The following is a 16,329-nucleotide window of genomic DNA, read 5'->3' on the forward strand; positions in this document are numbered from 1 at the left end:
AGAGTCCAGATATAAGTGATATCATGTGGTATTTGTCTTTCTCTTTCTGACTTACTTCACTTAGTATGTGAGTCTCTAGTTCCATCCATGTTGCTGCAAATGGCATGCTTTTGTTCTTTTTTATGGCTGAGTAGTATTCCATTGTGTATATGTACCACATCTTCTTGAGCCACTCCTCTGTCGATGGACATTTAGGTTGTTTCCATGTCTTGGCTATTGTGAATAGTGCTGCAATGAACATACAGGTGCCATGTATCTTTTTCAAGGAAAGTTTTGTCTGGATATATGCCCAAGAGTGGGATTGCTGGGTCATATGGTAGTTCCTATATTTAGTTTTCTGAGGTACTTTCATACTGTTTTCCATAGTGGTTGTACATGATGGATTTCTATATCTTTTCTTGACTGGGGAAATTATGTTCTTTGTTTCCCTTTAGTGATTTCTTGCTGGGACGATCCAATTAGTTTATAATCTGTTCACTTTGTACTGACTGTCACTTTCTCCACCCACTTTCCATGCAGACAGGAGAAGGAGTGAGACAGAGTAGAACTCTGGCAGCAGAATTGATTTCTCGAATACTGTAAACCAACTACAATGGAAAAAATAAAAATCATTAAAAAAATTTTTTTAAAAAGAATTGATTTCTCATGTCCTCCTTATGTTTTCAAAATATGAATCAGACCAGAAACACTCTCCTTTCAAATCCTGTCCCAAAATATTACTAGGCAGAGGAGCAGTGGTATATAAAGTATTAACATTGAAGCCGGAATTTATTTTTTGAAAGTTAAATACAGTTTGATTTAAACCTAAGGATAAGGAATTCCCGTTGTGGCTCAGCGGTTAGTGAACCCAGCTAGCATCCATGGGGACATGGGTTCGATCCCTGGCCTTGCTTATTGGGTTGAGGACCTGGCATTGCCATGAGCTGCGGTGTAGGTCACAGACAAGGCTTGGATCCGCATTTCTGTGACTGTGGCGTAGGCCAATAGCTGCAGCTCTCATTGGACCTCTAGCCTGCAAACCTCCATATACCGTGGGTGCAGCCCTAAAAAGACAGAAAGACCGAAAAAGTAAAAATTAAAAAATAAACCTTAGGATAAAAAGTCTTGATACACATCAAGAAAGAAGAGTTTTCATATTTTATCTTTAAGATAGGTACATTTTGAGAATTTTGAATGATTTGACACACAGAATACATAATTTTTACATTTTTTAAAAATAAAGCTCAAGTTCTATTTCTCGAGCTTTTTTGTCTTTGAAATTGGTTATTGAATACAAGTTTTTTTTTGTCCAATTAAAAAAATGTTTTAATAAAGCCCGAGATTCTCATTGCAAAATTCTATGGAAAATAACACGATAGCATTTATATATACAAATCTGATGCTATATTTATATTCTGTTTTGGTTTTTTTCACTGCTCCCACAGTATATGGAAGTTCCTGGGCCAGGGATGGAACCTGTGCCACAGCAGTGACCTGAACTGCTGCAGTGACAGTGCCAGATCCTTAGCCCACTGTACCACAAGGAAACTCTTATGTTGTGTGCTTACGTATGAATTTAAATGAATATTAAAAACATTTTCTTCTTTTTCCTTGCTATTTCTGTAGCAAGTTTATCTTGCAAAGATTCTTCTGTAATAATCCTAATGATCTTAATATACTTCTCGACCCAAAGAAACACTTCATCTTTCAGTGCAGTATTTGTCACAAATGACAGTTTTCTGTTAGAAATTGGAAACTTGAGATTGTTTGGGTAAGAGTAGATTCAGTTTGGTCCATTCCCTTTTCTTAGACCCTCCGAAGTTCCTGCCCATATCCTCCACACCCCAGCCAGAGAGGCGGCAGCCACCACAGAGACGGCACTCCATTGAAAAGGAGACGCCCACCAACGTGAGGCAGTTCCTGCCCCCATCCAGGCAGAGCTCCCGGTCACTCGTAAGTAACCCACAGACTCTGCACAGGGTCTCGAGCCATCAGCTTTCTTGAGACGCTTCCAAAGGCTAGAATGAACTTGAAGTAACCTTTTCTGTTTTTACTAGCTAAAGAAACAACCTTAGCAGTAATCCAATGGAATCTGATCATTCTTTGTTCATTTAAAGTACTTCTTTTTCAGAAGACTTATTAATAAGGGTATGGTTGAAAGTATGATTTTTTTTTTTTTTTTTTTTGGCCCTGCCTGAGCCATGTGGAAGTTCCCGAGCCCACACCACAGCAGTGACTTGAGCTGTTTCTGTGACTTGAGCTGCTGCAGTGACAATGCCAGATCCTTAACCTTGTGGAACTCCGAAAGTGTGGATATTTATTAAAGAAATACTTTCTTCCATTTAGAGGGTACTAATCCATTTAAAAATTGCAAAAACTAAACAAAAAAGTTTGCACCGCTTGACTACTGTACTCTTTTATTGATGCAGAAGTACAGGGGAGAATTTTGATCCATGAAGTACCATTGTTCATTGTTTTCAAGTATGTTTCGTGATATTGGGGCCAAAGCTGCCATTTGGACGGGTTGACGGTTTTTGCTGTTTTCCAGAGACTTCGGGTTCATGTAATGGCTCTTCATTTCTCAGTCAGGGAGATGCAGCCCCCAGGGCTCTTCCAGGAAGAGCTAACAGGCTTCCAGCCAGAGGAAGTCAGCAGTTTCTTTTTGTCCCAGTTGACTTCATAAATACTTGCAGATTAGATGCAAGGCTTCGGTCAGTAATTCTACTGGCAACCAACCTACCAGCTAATGTTTCTTTAGATGCTTATGAATAAAGCACTGGCCTATGCTTAGTCCAAATTCTTAGGTCACGATGAATCATCAGTGTTCAAAGGAAGCAGTAACAGGGTCCTTCCCTCCAGGTAAAGGGAGATGGTGTGGTTATTGTGAAGAGAGCAAGTTTGAACCGAGTTTAGAGTGTTGAAGTTGTATCAGTCATCTCTGCTCCCAAATAGTGCAAGTCAAGACCCAGTGATTTTGTGGCAATTCCTATTAGGATTCTTCTAACTCCTAAGTAGTCACCAAACCCTTATATAATGGTGAAATATAGCTTCATCAGTGGTTTAACAACAGGAAAACAACTCTAGCCAGATAGGTTCAAACTTTAACATCCAAAAGGCTTTTGTTCATGTAAAGTTATTTAGCAAAATACTCAGTTATTGTCACAATTGAGAAATATTGTAAGAAGGAGCTCCTGTGTGATTTTTTTCCCCACAAATAATTAGGAGATTCTTTTCTTTTTTGGCCACCTCATGGCATACGGAGTTCCCAGGCCAGGGATCAGATCCAAGCCACAGTTTCCACCTAAGCCGCAGCTGCAGCAATGCCAGATTCGTAACCCACTCTGCCAGGCTTAGGATCAAACCTGCGTCCCAGCGCTCCCAAGATGTTGCTGATCCTGTTGTGCCACAGAGGGAGCACCAGGAGATCCTTTTCCTCACAGAGCTTTTCCTAGAAGTCATTCAGCTATGTGCCTGGCCTTGTGATCACATGGCATCACTGTTGAGTTTAGACTTAGATTTAAAATATTTCAGTGTAAAGAAACTGTCTTAGCAACTACAAGGAGTTTTTGGCTGGTAATAGAAGGTATACCAAGAAGGACCGTCAACCCAGGAGGTGTGTTTCCTGGCAAAGGGGAAGGGGAACTGTGAGTGTGCTGCGTCAGGCAGAGTTGTTCTTTGTGGAGAAGGAGAGCCATCAAAACCAGTGTGCATCATGGAGAAGGGGCTTGGCGAGCAGACGGGGGTGGATGGGGCGCGTGGTCAGTGCTGGATGGTGTTCAGGGTCCACACAGAACTACACCCTGAGGTGCCTCTGGGCACAAGCTGAGATGAAAGAACCCCACCCAGGTTGAAAGTCCTGACTTTTCTTGCAACTTATCTTGAGAAATCCATAAGATCACACTTCTTTTGTGGTAGAATCATTAGCTCAGTAAGTATGATGATTTAAAATTTCGAATATATTTTAGAAAATATGGAATCCTTTTTATATTTAAAATTGCAGAAATGTCTTTGTTGTTGTTCTTCATTTGTATTGTATCTCCCTACCTTTCCTTGGGATGTTGAAAGTGTAATTTTTTATATTTGGTCACACAATTGAGGGTGGTCCCCCATGTACGTGAAGGCAACGTGTCTTTAAGCGCCTCCACGGGAGTGTTCCCACGCTTCCCGCTCTTGCCTCTGCGCTGCAGCCCTCGCCGCGTTTAGGAGCCTCAGTGTTCACAGGACGACCAGTGTCGGAAATCCTCAGTCTTCGCTGTATGAACTCTGAGCCTCTATAGACGTGGCTTCACAGTGTGGTTCCCGAGGGACACATGTGGACGCAGACGATGGCGTGGACACGCGTATGGAACCCGCCGCCACTGCCCTCTGTGGTGTTCTTGTTTTGTTTTTCTTTCGTGCTCTATGATGGCTGTTTGTAGGTCACTCACGTTCAGCATTGTTTTCTCCTTTTCTTTCCCCTGCCATTTCCTTTGCCCTCGTGATGGCTCAGGTTCCTAGGATAAGCAGAGTGTGGCCCAGGACGTCTTTCCGACCACTTTTCTCTACCATACAAACAGCTTCTCTGCTCAGCTCTCACCCTGTGGAGGCAGCCATGCTGGGGGTAGCAGGGGCTATGTACTGTCTGTGTCAGAGAGCTTTTACCAGCAGGTGGAAATCCGCAAAGGTTGGCCTCTTCCTGCCGGTTCCGGGAGTTTTCCTCTCTGTCTTTGAGTGACACCTCAACTACTGCACTCTGAAATTAACAGCTTAGATGGACACTTTGCTTCTGACTGTTGATTCCATCTTTGGTAGGATGCACAGGTAGCACCACGATCTCGCTGACAGGGTGTAACGGGAAGGACAACAAACCAGAATGCAGCAGCAGGCTAGTGGCTAGCGGCCACCCCAGTCAGGTCAGGGTCTCTCAGGAGAGCAATGGCCACACACACGGCTGCCCGCCGGGACCCTCTCTTCTCCAGCGCCTTTAAAGCTGGGTTGTGATGGTCAGGGTTTCTGTGCTGTTTATGAAAAGCCCACTCTGCTTCTCTGTAGAGAGAAATGGGGAGTTTTCTTTTTATCGATGGGGTTATTTAGAATATTTAAACTTCTCATTTTGTATTGTTTTTGAGGGTTTTTTTAAAGCATAGTAATTTCCAGACCACAGTGGGGTCCCCTGCCCCAATGTCACCCATGTGCTGACCAGTGTCAGCAGTGGCCCTGCCCTGCCTCCCCGTCCCCTCTCCTCGTCTTTGACAAGTGATCCAGCAGCTAGATTCTTTGTTATTCTTTATGCCCCTTCTTGGTTTAGCAAAGAAACTGAATGTAGTGGGGGTATAGCAGGTTCCTTGCTGCTCACTCGTCAAGATACAGGACTCGCCTGTCCTTGAGCTCATGTGGGATCTGCCTGTGAGTCCACGGTCCACTGCAGGGACGGCCATTTCAATCCTGTCACTCCCACCGCTGTTTCTGAAGACCTGCCCACACTTTATTTTTATTCTCCATCTCCCCAAGCAGTCTGTGTGCTAAGTCTGCATGCGACTGTGAACAAAGAATCCACTTTGAATTCTGGAAAAAAGAGACAAGTGATTAAACCTAACATTTGCCATTTTATTTACATCTGCCTTTCTCTGGTTTATGAAAAACCAAAAAACTGGTTATTTTGGACAATTTTCACGTATCTGCTACTTAAGAAATTTTTACTAACCGAGAACACTGTATAAAATAAGACTGTTTCCATTTCTCTGGCCCAGTTTCCAGATTATACACTGTGGTCTCTAATTTCTGTGTTGCCTAACTCTGACCCTTTTTAAATGGTTAATAAAACCAGAATATTTAAGAAAAATTCATGACATACATGATAGTAAGTTCTCCAGGCATGCCTGCTCCTGGCTGTTGTAATCCTTACTGAGCATGTAAGGGGTGGTTTCCCTCTCCCAGCTCTGGGGTCCACGACAGGCGACCCAGGGAGCCGAGAGGCCACCGTGCTGTGTCCCAAGCGGAGCTGTGGGTGACCCCTCAGGGCAGCCATGGGGAGGGGGCTCCCACTCACATTTGGAGCACTGGCCTCTCAGCAAGATCTGCTAAGGTTTAATTTGGCGTCAGGAATGTTGAATTCGTATTTGTCCGTTGAAAAAATGATGAAAACTAGTAACTATTTATTTTTTTCTTTCATGTTGCATTAAAGTTTTGTTGTCCTTGGGAAAGCACCAGAATTAAAACATTAGCATTTGACCTGATGGAAAGTACTTTACTAAAGGATAATCTGCTTGAAATTTTAAAAGAGAACAAGAACACAAACCAAAAACCCCACAATTTTTTATATCCAATGACGCGCTGGATTTGTATATGGCTCCAAGCAGGTCGCTGAAAGTGAGTTTTAGCTGAGCCTGTCTGTGACTTAAGACTGAGGAGAGGGACGTGCAGGGCTCGGTTGTCACACGCCAGCGAAGCCCCGCAAAGGACAGGCTTCCATTGCCGGAAGCGGCTCCTGGCCCGAGTCACACTTGTAAGGTGGACCCCATTTGCCATCCTCTTGCATATGCGGCGGCAGCGAGCCTCAGTCCTGTTCTTCCGGTTATTTGCTAGATTCATGTATCATTTAGTCCCAACTGAGCAATTTTGTCACATAGTTAGCTGTCCGAAGTGTACCATGTCCACTGATGTATACCAGTGACCATAGGCACACTTCTTATGAACTATGTTAGAAGCTGAGGAGAGTCGTTATTGAGACATGTGCAGCTGACACTCCTGTCTGTGCAGTTTTGATGTCCAGTCACAGGCGAGCCTGGTCCACGCCACACCCTTCTCATGGGCGAGCAAAGCTCAGTAAATGTTGGATATGCCAACTCATCCTGTTATCCTTGGAAGCTCTTCTCACTGAAAGAGAAAATATTTATCAGTGGCCTTTTGAAAGTATTTTGGACATCCTTGGGCACATGATGTAATCTTTCTGAACAAACTATTCTCCTGCCCTCCAAATACTAAGCTCTCCATCTTAAAAATTTAGTTGGAGTATTCCTGCCAAAACATTTTCAGCAAGTTTAGTCTTCCCTAGTCAGCTTGAACAGAGATGATTTTGTATTGACGATTTTACGAAGCAATAGTGCTGCAACCTACTTTTTAAAGTAAATGCTAATGTTTGTCAAGTTTGCAATCCAGATTTTTTTTTGTTTTTCTCTGATCGAAAGACAGAACTGGTTGTTAAAAACTCCATAAATGGACTGCTTTCATGGTCCCAAGCTTTCTTATTTGGCTTGTTTGACTCCAGGATGCTACGCTGTTGTGTGTGGGCGTGAGTGACAGTGTGTGTGCCCAGAGAACACTGGGCTTGTGTCCCTGCCCCACAGTGGCCCCTGTGAGGCCTGGTGGGGTGCAGGCGGGAGACCGTTCTGTCTTTCTCTTGGGCCCACCAATCAAGCGCAGGGCCAGATGGGGAGCATCTGGTGCAAGGCTCTTTATGCCATGGGGCCGGTTACATCAACACCTTCCTCAGCTGTTGTTGGGGAAACCATCAGCATCAGATATGAGCCTGACTATTATCTCAGAGTCCTCCGGGCGCCCCCACATCACTCCAGCGCTGACTATGCTTCTGCAATTGTTTGGAAGTGAGGACAGACCTGGGGTGCACGGGGCGCCTGTGGAGAGAGCCGCCTGGCTGTGAACTGTGCCAGCCTTCCGAGTCCCTGGCCCACTCGAGGTGCTGATGTAACTCACCCCCAAATAATGCAGCTCAGTATCAATTACTAACCACCTTCTTTTGGCTATTCTGGGTACCACAAATCAGTTCTTTTTAATAGTAGTATCAGTGTTGTAGGTTTGCTATTTATCTATTAGCAAATAGTATATTACACAAAACTAAATAATGTTTTTGTGTAATCATAGGCGAAAAGTGACAAATTTGGTGTAGAACAATAAAAATTTTTCCCAAGATTGCATTCTTAGATGCATAGCTACACTTACTGGAAGAAAGATCCCTGAGGCACAGATGTGAGCAGCTTTCACTTGTTGGAAATGACAGGGGCTGCTGCGTGGCACATTGCCCCTAAGTTTGCTGCTGTCTGCTGCCTCAGTGTCATTGGAAGTCATGTGGTCCCCAGAGGGAGCCAGTTCTGCTGTAGCGTTTGCTGGGAAACCTCCTTCTTCTCTGAAGCTACTAACCAAGTGACTGATCTGAAGGGAAATCTGGCCAAAAGTGGGTGGGAGCTTCTGACTGATGTGGAATTTTGAATTTTAGGAGGAGTTCTGCTACCCAGTGGAGTGCCTGGCGCTGACTGTGGAGGAGGTGATGCATATCCGTCAGGTCCTGGTGAAGGCAGAGCTGGAAAAATACCAGCAGTATAAAGATGTCTACACCGCTTTGAAGAAAGGAAAGGTAGAACTGTTGATGGTTGACGGACCTGCAGGGTTAGAAGAATGGCGGGTCACAGGGCGTCCCTGCAGGCACTGTCTTCTGGCCAGGTGGTACAGGCCTTGGGGGGTTCTGGGAGGCAAGAGACTTACTCTCTGGCAGCCAGCCCCAGTTCTGCCTGTTCACAAAAGCGAGTATTTTTATTTCTCCCTTAGAAATGGGACACTGGAAGGTTTTAAGGCACCATACTAAATAGTGGTATGCCCTCATAAAGCCATGTTAGCACTTAGTTGTTACACTTCTAAGTGTAAGTGGTTGTAAGGAAAATAGATCTGAGGAACAAGAGACTTTTCCAGAGCCTCTTCAGATTGCTTCCATGATGGTGAGACCCTTGAAAGCTGTAGCCTTTTATTGCCTCTTAAAAGTAGAATTATAATCAAACAAAGCCAGGTTGTAATTCTCACAGAGCCAAACTCAAGAAAGGGCCTCTAAAGCCTCTCGTCACTTTGTCTACTAAACTTTCCCACATATAAGTGTAAGTGTGTTCAAACATGAAAATTAGGACATTAACTATTGGCATTGCTTTTTTCTCCTTTTAAATTTGTATTTTTTAGCTCTGCTTTTGTTGCCGAACCAGGAGATTTTCCTTCTTCACCTGGTCTTATACCTGTCAGTTCTGTAAGAGGTAAGGCTTTTTGTAATTGACGACAGTAGTCAAGGAAACACCAGTTACCATCAATGTTTCATCATTTTCCTCACAGGAACAATATTAGAAGTGACCCAGTCTGTGCTTGTGAGTTAGTAACACTGATTGCTTCAAGAGTGGAACGAACAAGTGCTTTGGTATTAAGCCTGGAAAATGTTTCTCTGCATGTACCTCTTTTACATATCCAAGATAGTTCTAAGGATATGTCACATTTGAACAGAAAAAAATAGATGTGACTGTCATGTGATCCAGGATAGACAAGTAAGGAAATTCCAAACTGATGTAAGCTGATCCTCTCATAGGACACAGTGTGAGTGGAGTTTTGCAGATTGACTGTCTTCTTTGGCAATCCACAGTTGTATCGGTTTGTTACATTCTGATGAGAGAACCAGAGAGTTTGGGGGCTTATTGTAGGATTCACAGCCACGCAGGCATCCATGGTATCATGCTGAGTAACACTTCTGATTTTGTGTACAGGCCGGTGTGCTCACAGTGTTGCAAGAAGGTAAGCTAAGCCTCGTGAAATTACACTTGTGCTGATTGTAATGACTCTGCCTCTCTAACAGTGCTGCTCATTCTCAGTTTTATTTGGGATAATAGATGCGGCTGCCTTCCAAGCCATACTCCACCCTTCCTATCTTTTCATTGGGACCTTCTGCCTTGCAGAGAGGGGAAAGTTGTCTGAGGCCAGAAAAGCCCTCCACTGGCCACCATCGACCACTTCGGAGCATTGCCAGGTGAGCAGGGGCCTGAGTCTCCAGAGCATTCTCTGCAGACTGTGGTGATGTGCTGGGGTTTTGGCCTGAGGGAGAGTGGGCAGTGAGTGGGTTTTAATGGAGTTTCGACTCAGACATACATTACCAAGACTTGCCAAAGGTAGCTCCTGGGAAGATACTTAGTCTCATGGTTTAGTTTTTTACTACTTTGGAGATAATTTGTGTGGCCTTTAAAAGTCATCTTTAAAACTGACCTTGTGGCATTCCCGTTGTGGCTCAGTGGTTAACGAATCCGACTAGGAATCATGAGGTTGTGGGTTCGATCCCTGCTCTTGCTCAGTGGGTTAAGGATCCGGCGTTGCCTTGAGCTGTGGTGTAGGTTGCAGATGCATTTCGGATCCTGCGTTGCTGTGGCTCTGGCGTAGGCCGGCGGCTACAGCTCCAATTCAACCCCTAGCCTGGGAACCTCCATATGCCGTGGGAGCAGCCCATGAAATGGCAAAAAGACAAAAAAAAAAAAAAAAAAAAAAAAAAAAAAAACCCACAAAACTGACCTTGTTTTCAATGGCATTGAACACCTGCACCTAACAGTCTAATCTTTCCTTCTTTCTTTAGTTTTGAAAGAAAATCTGTCAATCCTGTGTTTACAGTAGTCTGCAGTAACTTTGGCTCACTTTCCTATTGTAAAAGCAGAAAGAAAGCTTTAGGCCGAGAGCTGGCAATTTAAAAGAAAAGAGGTGCCTGAATACCAACCCCATTGCATTTAATGCAGAGTAAGGTTGGTGCTGGTCCTAAGAGAGACACAAGGAAGAGACCAGCTCGGGTCACACCCCGGCAGGGCCAAGGGGGTTGGGGTGTTATGCACCAGCTGTCCCCCTTTTGGGAGGAACCCTGAAATTGGTGCCAAATGCTAGACCGTGGCCACTTCCGCCTGTCAAGGTCTGTGGACAGTGAGGCAGGGAAGCTGTGAGCCAGAAAGTAACCCGTGCCCAAGGTCCCTGCCCCGGTGCCAGGCTTTGCTGAGGTGCGGGTGCTCCTTCATGGCCTGACTGTGCACTGCCCCACAGGCTCGGGGCCATGGGACCACAAGTCTGTGTTCCTTCCTCTCCTGACTCCAACCTGTGCTCTTGTTCGGTTTAATCGAAACAGTAAATGAGTACATGATTCCTCGTTATTTCCAAAACTTACCCAGAACATTTGGTCGGATGTTGGTCTAGTTGATTCCTGTTCTCTGGAATCCTGTTTGGATTCAATTACTCAGTTACAGAGAACTGTTGTGGAGGGTGAGGTATATTTGATCATAACAAAAATGATAAGACAGCTGGTCCAAAGATCATTGTTCAGGATATGTCATAGGATTAAGATAAATGTACTTGAGTTCCTCTTGTCTGACCTACTGTCCAGAGTTAACTGAGGTTCATTAACCATGACACTGGTCACTGGAGAAAGAGCTTGAAGTTCTCTGAGTCATCAAATAGGACGTTAGCAACACATGCTTTATGTCGTTTTTGTTGTTAAAGTTCACGATCTATATGTGTACAGTAATCCAGTGAGTACTCTGAATAATCTTCCAAAAATCCTAGAAGGGGTACTAAGAGTTTTTAGTATTATTATTTCTTAAGAAAACATGTTTCCTGGTTTCTTTTTTTTTTTTTTTTAATATTTCGAACTCTGTCACCAGTCATAACTTCTTCGGATGAACATGACATGACTCACCTATTCTGTAATGTTTGGCAGCAAATTTACTTTTTCTGCACATATGTTCTTAGTATTGTGGTAGAACTATAAGTAACAATCCCGTTTGCTTTAAATGTTTTTGTTTTTTCCCAGATTGTCTTCAAAATCCAAGTCTGTGGACAAATCAGATGAAGACCTACAGTTTCCCAAAGAGCTGATGGAGGACTGGAGTGCCATGGAGGTGTGTGTAGACTGCAAAAAGTTCATTTCAGAGATCATCAGTTCAAGCCGGCATAGCCTCGTGTTGGCCAACAAGAGAGCCCGATTGAAAAGGAAAACCCAGTCTTTCTCCATGGCTTCTGCAGGCCCCTCGGAGTACTGGCCCTCGGAGAGGACCATCAGCGAGGTCTGAGCCCTGCCCTGTGCCCGGCGGCCTTGGCGGAGGGCACTAGCTGGCCCGGCTCAGCCTCGGGCTAGAGGTTGCATCAGGGCAGGTTTCTGCTGCATCACCTTATTCCACAGACTGAGTACTGTGTTCACCTCGATGACACATGACAGGTCAGCCAGTGGCTTGTCCACTCTGAGAGAGGACAGCGGTTTGAAACTTGCTTTTGTGTGTGTGTGTGTGTGTGTGTGGATGTGGAGGCAGAACCTTTTTCCTTAGTTCAGTTCCTTTACTGCTCCTCACATAGTTGTCTGACTAAGGCAGAAAGCGTCTCAGCACGAACTGGGTCTAAGACGGCGTGGACTTCGGCGCTGCCCGCACGCGCTAAGTCACAATGGCATCTCCAGGACATGGTCCTCGCCGATGTGCGCAGCGCTGCCCGTCCCAGCACAGAACCCACAGGGTTTGCTCTGACTCTCTGGCTGACTGTGTGGGACTGTTCTCTGGGGTGAGGGCCACGCCCGTGCAGGACGTCGATGCCACTCTGCTCCAGGTGGGTGGCCGTGTCCTCCACGCTGCTGGCTCTGCCCCGAGTGGGGGAGCATCTTCGGAGCAGTGACAGCTCCTCTGCTCTTGTCTTGAATGTATTATGGTTACCAGTCCTTTCATAACGGGGATCTCAGAAGTAAAGTTTTGTGGTATTTTGGGTCAAAGAAAGGTTAGAAGTTTGTCCAGGGGTTGAGCGTTTTGGCCAGCTGTGACAAGACTGTGACCGTGAAGGATGCCCTTGTGGGCCACACTGCAGGGAGTGAGCTGGAACCCCACATTCCCAACCACAGTGTCATAACTTTATAGTCTCGCCATCACGCCTAAATTCAGCCACAATTTGGTACCTAAGGTCTCAAACTGAAATTTATTTATTTTTATAAATGAATTTTAAATGGAAAAAAAAAAAAACCATTGTCTAGTTCTTTTAAAATTACAAGAAAATTAACCTGCTGATAGGCTTTTTGGATGCTTTTTGCACACATTTTCCCTGTGAGCGGCTTGAGTGAGCAGGGTGGGGGTTTGGTGAGGTAGGTTGGAGGGTAGCATTGTACACCAGTAATCTCTCGGCTTATTTGGCCCATTCCCTGGGCCGTCCCTTGTTATTTTGGATGCTTAGCAATGTCCCCAGCAATGACCCCAGTCAAGGTGCCAGTCTCTGCGGTTCCCTGAAGCTTCTCCGTAGTCAGCGCTGCGACAGCACCACTTAACCCAAGGCATGGCGTCACACTTCATGCCATGTCCAGATAGGGTAACATTTCTGTAGTACATTAACAGTGATACCTCAGAACTGCGCTGCGAATTTTTAATAACTGAAATTTATAAATTAGTAAATGGCTTAAAATTGCTTATACTTATAAAATAAACTTTACCAATTGACTGAAGTAATGCATGTGAACAGTTTGTCTGTATTTGCAGGTAAAAGTGGGCCACCAGCAACTCTTAGTGACTTTGAAAATGTTTAAATGGTTGTAAAGACTCTTACTTAAGAGCTGTAAACATTGTTTTGAGTGAACTTCACTTGTAAAATTTTCCAAGGTCAGTTTGGACTCTAGAGCCTGGGTTGTTTGGTGGAGCCTCTGACCACCCCTGGGACAGGGACGCTAGGTGGCAGGCGGGGCTTGTCCCCATGCGCAGTCCCGGCTAGCAGAGTGCGCTTCGAGACATGGTGACCGGTTTACAGGTGTCTTGAAGCAGTAGCCCCAGATGAGAGCTGCGCCTGCATTCACACAGCAGATGAAACCAGCACATGAAACCAGTCTTGGCCGCGGCTGCCCCGAGTTTGATCCTGTGAGGCCGCTGGGGCACAGGCCTCTCGGCAGAGCGGTAACAGTGCAGTTGGGGTCCGCCACGTGGACTGGGAGCTCAGGCGGGAGGGTCTCCCGGGACAGTCTGCAGGAAGCAGAGGAAGAAGGCGCGTGGCCAGCTCAGACGGTGGGTACCCCATGTGCAGGGACATGTTCTCGTGCTGAGCCCTCCCTTATTTATGGATGCCCCACCTCCTCGGCCTCATGGTCACTTCCAGAGGGCCTCTTGCTAAGAGCGTGTGGTGATTACAGCCCTCAGCCTCGTCCCCTCAGTTCCTTACTCCCGATTCGCTGCTCCTCCTTGTCCTTGTCTCGGCACTTTCTGCGGGTCCCCTGCCTCACCCCCAGCATCACCCTGTCCCCCCAGATCCTCCTTTTCACCCCATGAACCCACCCTGCAGGGAGACCTTTGTTTCCCTTCTCACAGCTTAACTTGCTGCCAGTGTTGCAATAGCTAAGAATGCTTGTAAATACTGTAATATAGTGATTAATATTCGAAAGGCATTCATTCCAGTGGACAGTGAGAATTAACTCTCCCAAGGCGAGTAAATGTTAAACCAAGTAATTGATTTGTACATCGATTTAGCAGTCTTACTAGATTTTAAGTCTTAAGCCTTTCAGATTAAACTAGAAGGTTGTTATGGAGTTTTTAATGATCTTACATTTGATGAGATCCCATGAACTCATATGCTCACCCCATGTAATTAGCACCATGAACTCATAATGGGAATTTTTCAAGGCTTTTATTTTTTTAACTGTATTAATAAACTAAGTCTGGATTTTAGGTGTCACACAGGACACATGAAAATTTCAAACCACGTTGCTATTTGCAAAAGCAAAATAGCAGGCAGTTTTGTACATGCAAACTGTTGAAGGGCCATGAAGAAATGTGTACACTGCGACCTGGCTTCCTGTGTGTATAAAAGTCGAGGTATTGCTGGCATTCAGCGTGACATGACGGTACTAAACATTTTCCATTAAAGTCTTTTATTTTGAAATTTATCTGGGGGAAAAATAAATGACTTTCCATCATGCCTTCTGTGTGGAGTTCCTGTTGTAAAATGGCAATTTCTTTTGGTAACTAGTTGTTAGAAACCACCTAGGGTGGGAAGTTAGTATCAGGGGTTTATGATCAGTTTGAGAAATACAGTCTACAAGGAAATCACTGAAAATGAGCCACCACTGTAACTGCTTTGTCACCAAGCAGCCCGCCTCCTTTTTCACCTCAGTGGGGTAGGAAACTAAAATCCATAACTAGTATATAACAATTTATTATAAAAGAAGTCACATCTGTGGGGACAAATTATATAGAGAAAGATAGAGCTTTTGTTTTTTTTCTTCTAAATAGAATTCCTCAAGGGGTATGTTCTTCAAATGTCCCATCAAAGAAAATTTCTTGTAGTTCTTTTTTTTGTCTTTTTTTGTTGTTGTTGTTGTTGTTGTTGTTGTTATTGTTATTGTTGCTATTTCTTGGGCCGCTCCCGCGGCATATGGAGGTTCCCACGCTAGGGGTTGAATCGGAGCTGTAGCCACCGGCCTACGCCAGAGCCACAGCAACGCGGGATCCGAGCCGTGTCTGCAACCTACACCACAGCTCACGGCAACGCCGGATCGTTAACCCACTGAGCAAGGGCAGGGATCGAACCCGCAACCTCATGGTTCCTAGTCGGATTCGTTAACCACTGCGCCACGACGGGAACTCCATCTTGTAGTTCTGAAAGGCATAAGAGGGAGTTCTCTTTTGTCACAGCAGGTTAAGGATCTGGCATTGCCTCTGCTGTGGCACAGGTCACTGCTCTGGCATGGGTTCCATCCCTGGCCCAGGAACTTCCACATGCCACAAGCATGGCCGGGGAGGGGGTGGGGAGGAAAGGCTTAAGAAAAAATTAGGGGGAGTTCCCGTCGTGGCGCAGTGGTTAACGAATCCGACTAGGAACCATGAGGTTGCGGGTTCGGTCCCTGCCCTTGCTCAGTGGGTTAACGATCCGGCGTTGCCGTGAGCTGTGGTGTAGGCTGCAGATGCATTTCGGATCTTGCATTGCTGTGGCTCTGGCATAGGCCGGCGGCTACAGCTCCGATTGGACCCCTAGCCTGGGAACCTCCATATGTCGTGGGAGCGGCCCAAGAAATAGCAAAAAAAAAAAAATTAGGAAGCTTAAACCCACAATGAATTCAGGAAAATTCTCAATGTTTTTATGTTACCTAACTAGAGCACATCATTGGCCCTTTATGTATCTTAATTATGTGATATTCAGTTGATATTCATTCCTTTACACAAGCTGTTCCCTTATTGGCCAGATGTATTTTAGGATCTTCTTCCACTAAAGTTTCTCTGTGAGATGTGTAGAAAGACAGATGTCTACTGACTTTCTGAGTCCAGATCAGAGCACTCTCTTGTGCCTCCTGGATTCCAGAGACACGGAGACGTCGGATACCAGGAGGGGACCATGGGGTCTAAAACCATGTCCTCTTCCTTCTGGCTCCTGTGGAGAGGGTGTGTGGTTGCAAATCATCAGCGTCTGGTTTCATAGGGAGAACTTTTGTAGGAAAGGACTCGGTTGCATGCATGTGTTTTAGGATTCAGTTCTGCTCTCTGCCACATGTATGCACACAGATACAGATTCATCAGAACCCCTTCTTCCCCCCCGCCAGCCTAGAAACCTCTCCCTTTGCCCATCCAAAAAACT

The 16,329-nt window shown here is 45.3% G+C and overlaps 1 protein-coding gene across 18 annotated transcripts in view; it reads left to right on the forward strand.

Moving 5' to 3' along the window:
- SPIRE1 (spire type actin nucleation factor 1) overlaps positions 1 to 14,674 on the forward strand; it is a 180,827-nt gene extending 166,153 nt beyond the window's left edge. For 3 of the 18 annotated variants that reach the window (XM_021096025.2, XM_021096026.2, XM_021096029.2), the window contains 7 exons: positions 1,790 to 1,932; positions 4,469 to 4,642; positions 8,192 to 8,329; positions 8,920 to 8,990; positions 9,489 to 9,516; positions 9,612 to 9,748; positions 11,558 to 14,674. In XM_021096025.2, the coding sequence (XP_020951684.2) occupies positions 1,790 to 1,932; positions 4,469 to 4,642; positions 8,192 to 8,329; positions 8,920 to 8,990; positions 9,489 to 9,516; positions 9,612 to 9,748; positions 11,558 to 11,816 (950 nt within the window). In that variant the 3' untranslated portion in view covers positions 11,817 to 14,674. Of the gene's footprint in view, positions 1 to 1,789; positions 1,933 to 4,468; positions 4,643 to 8,191; positions 8,330 to 8,919; positions 8,991 to 9,488; positions 9,517 to 9,593; positions 9,749 to 11,557 lie in introns of all 18 variants that reach the window. The other 15 variants (XM_021096027.2, XM_021096028.2, XM_084964083.1 and 12 more) reach the window with 8 other exon arrangements.
- Positions 14,675 to 16,329: the final 1,655 nt, after the last annotated feature.

Source organism: Sus scrofa, chromosome 6, assembly GCF_054392235.1.
Source record: "Sus scrofa isolate SSC_HxYL_T2T_F1_AM1 chromosome 6, Sscrofa_HxYL_maternal_Yorkshire_Landrace_v2.0, whole genome shotgun sequence".
Classification (NCBI taxonomy): domain Eukaryota; kingdom Metazoa; phylum Chordata; class Mammalia; order Artiodactyla; family Suidae; genus Sus; species Sus scrofa.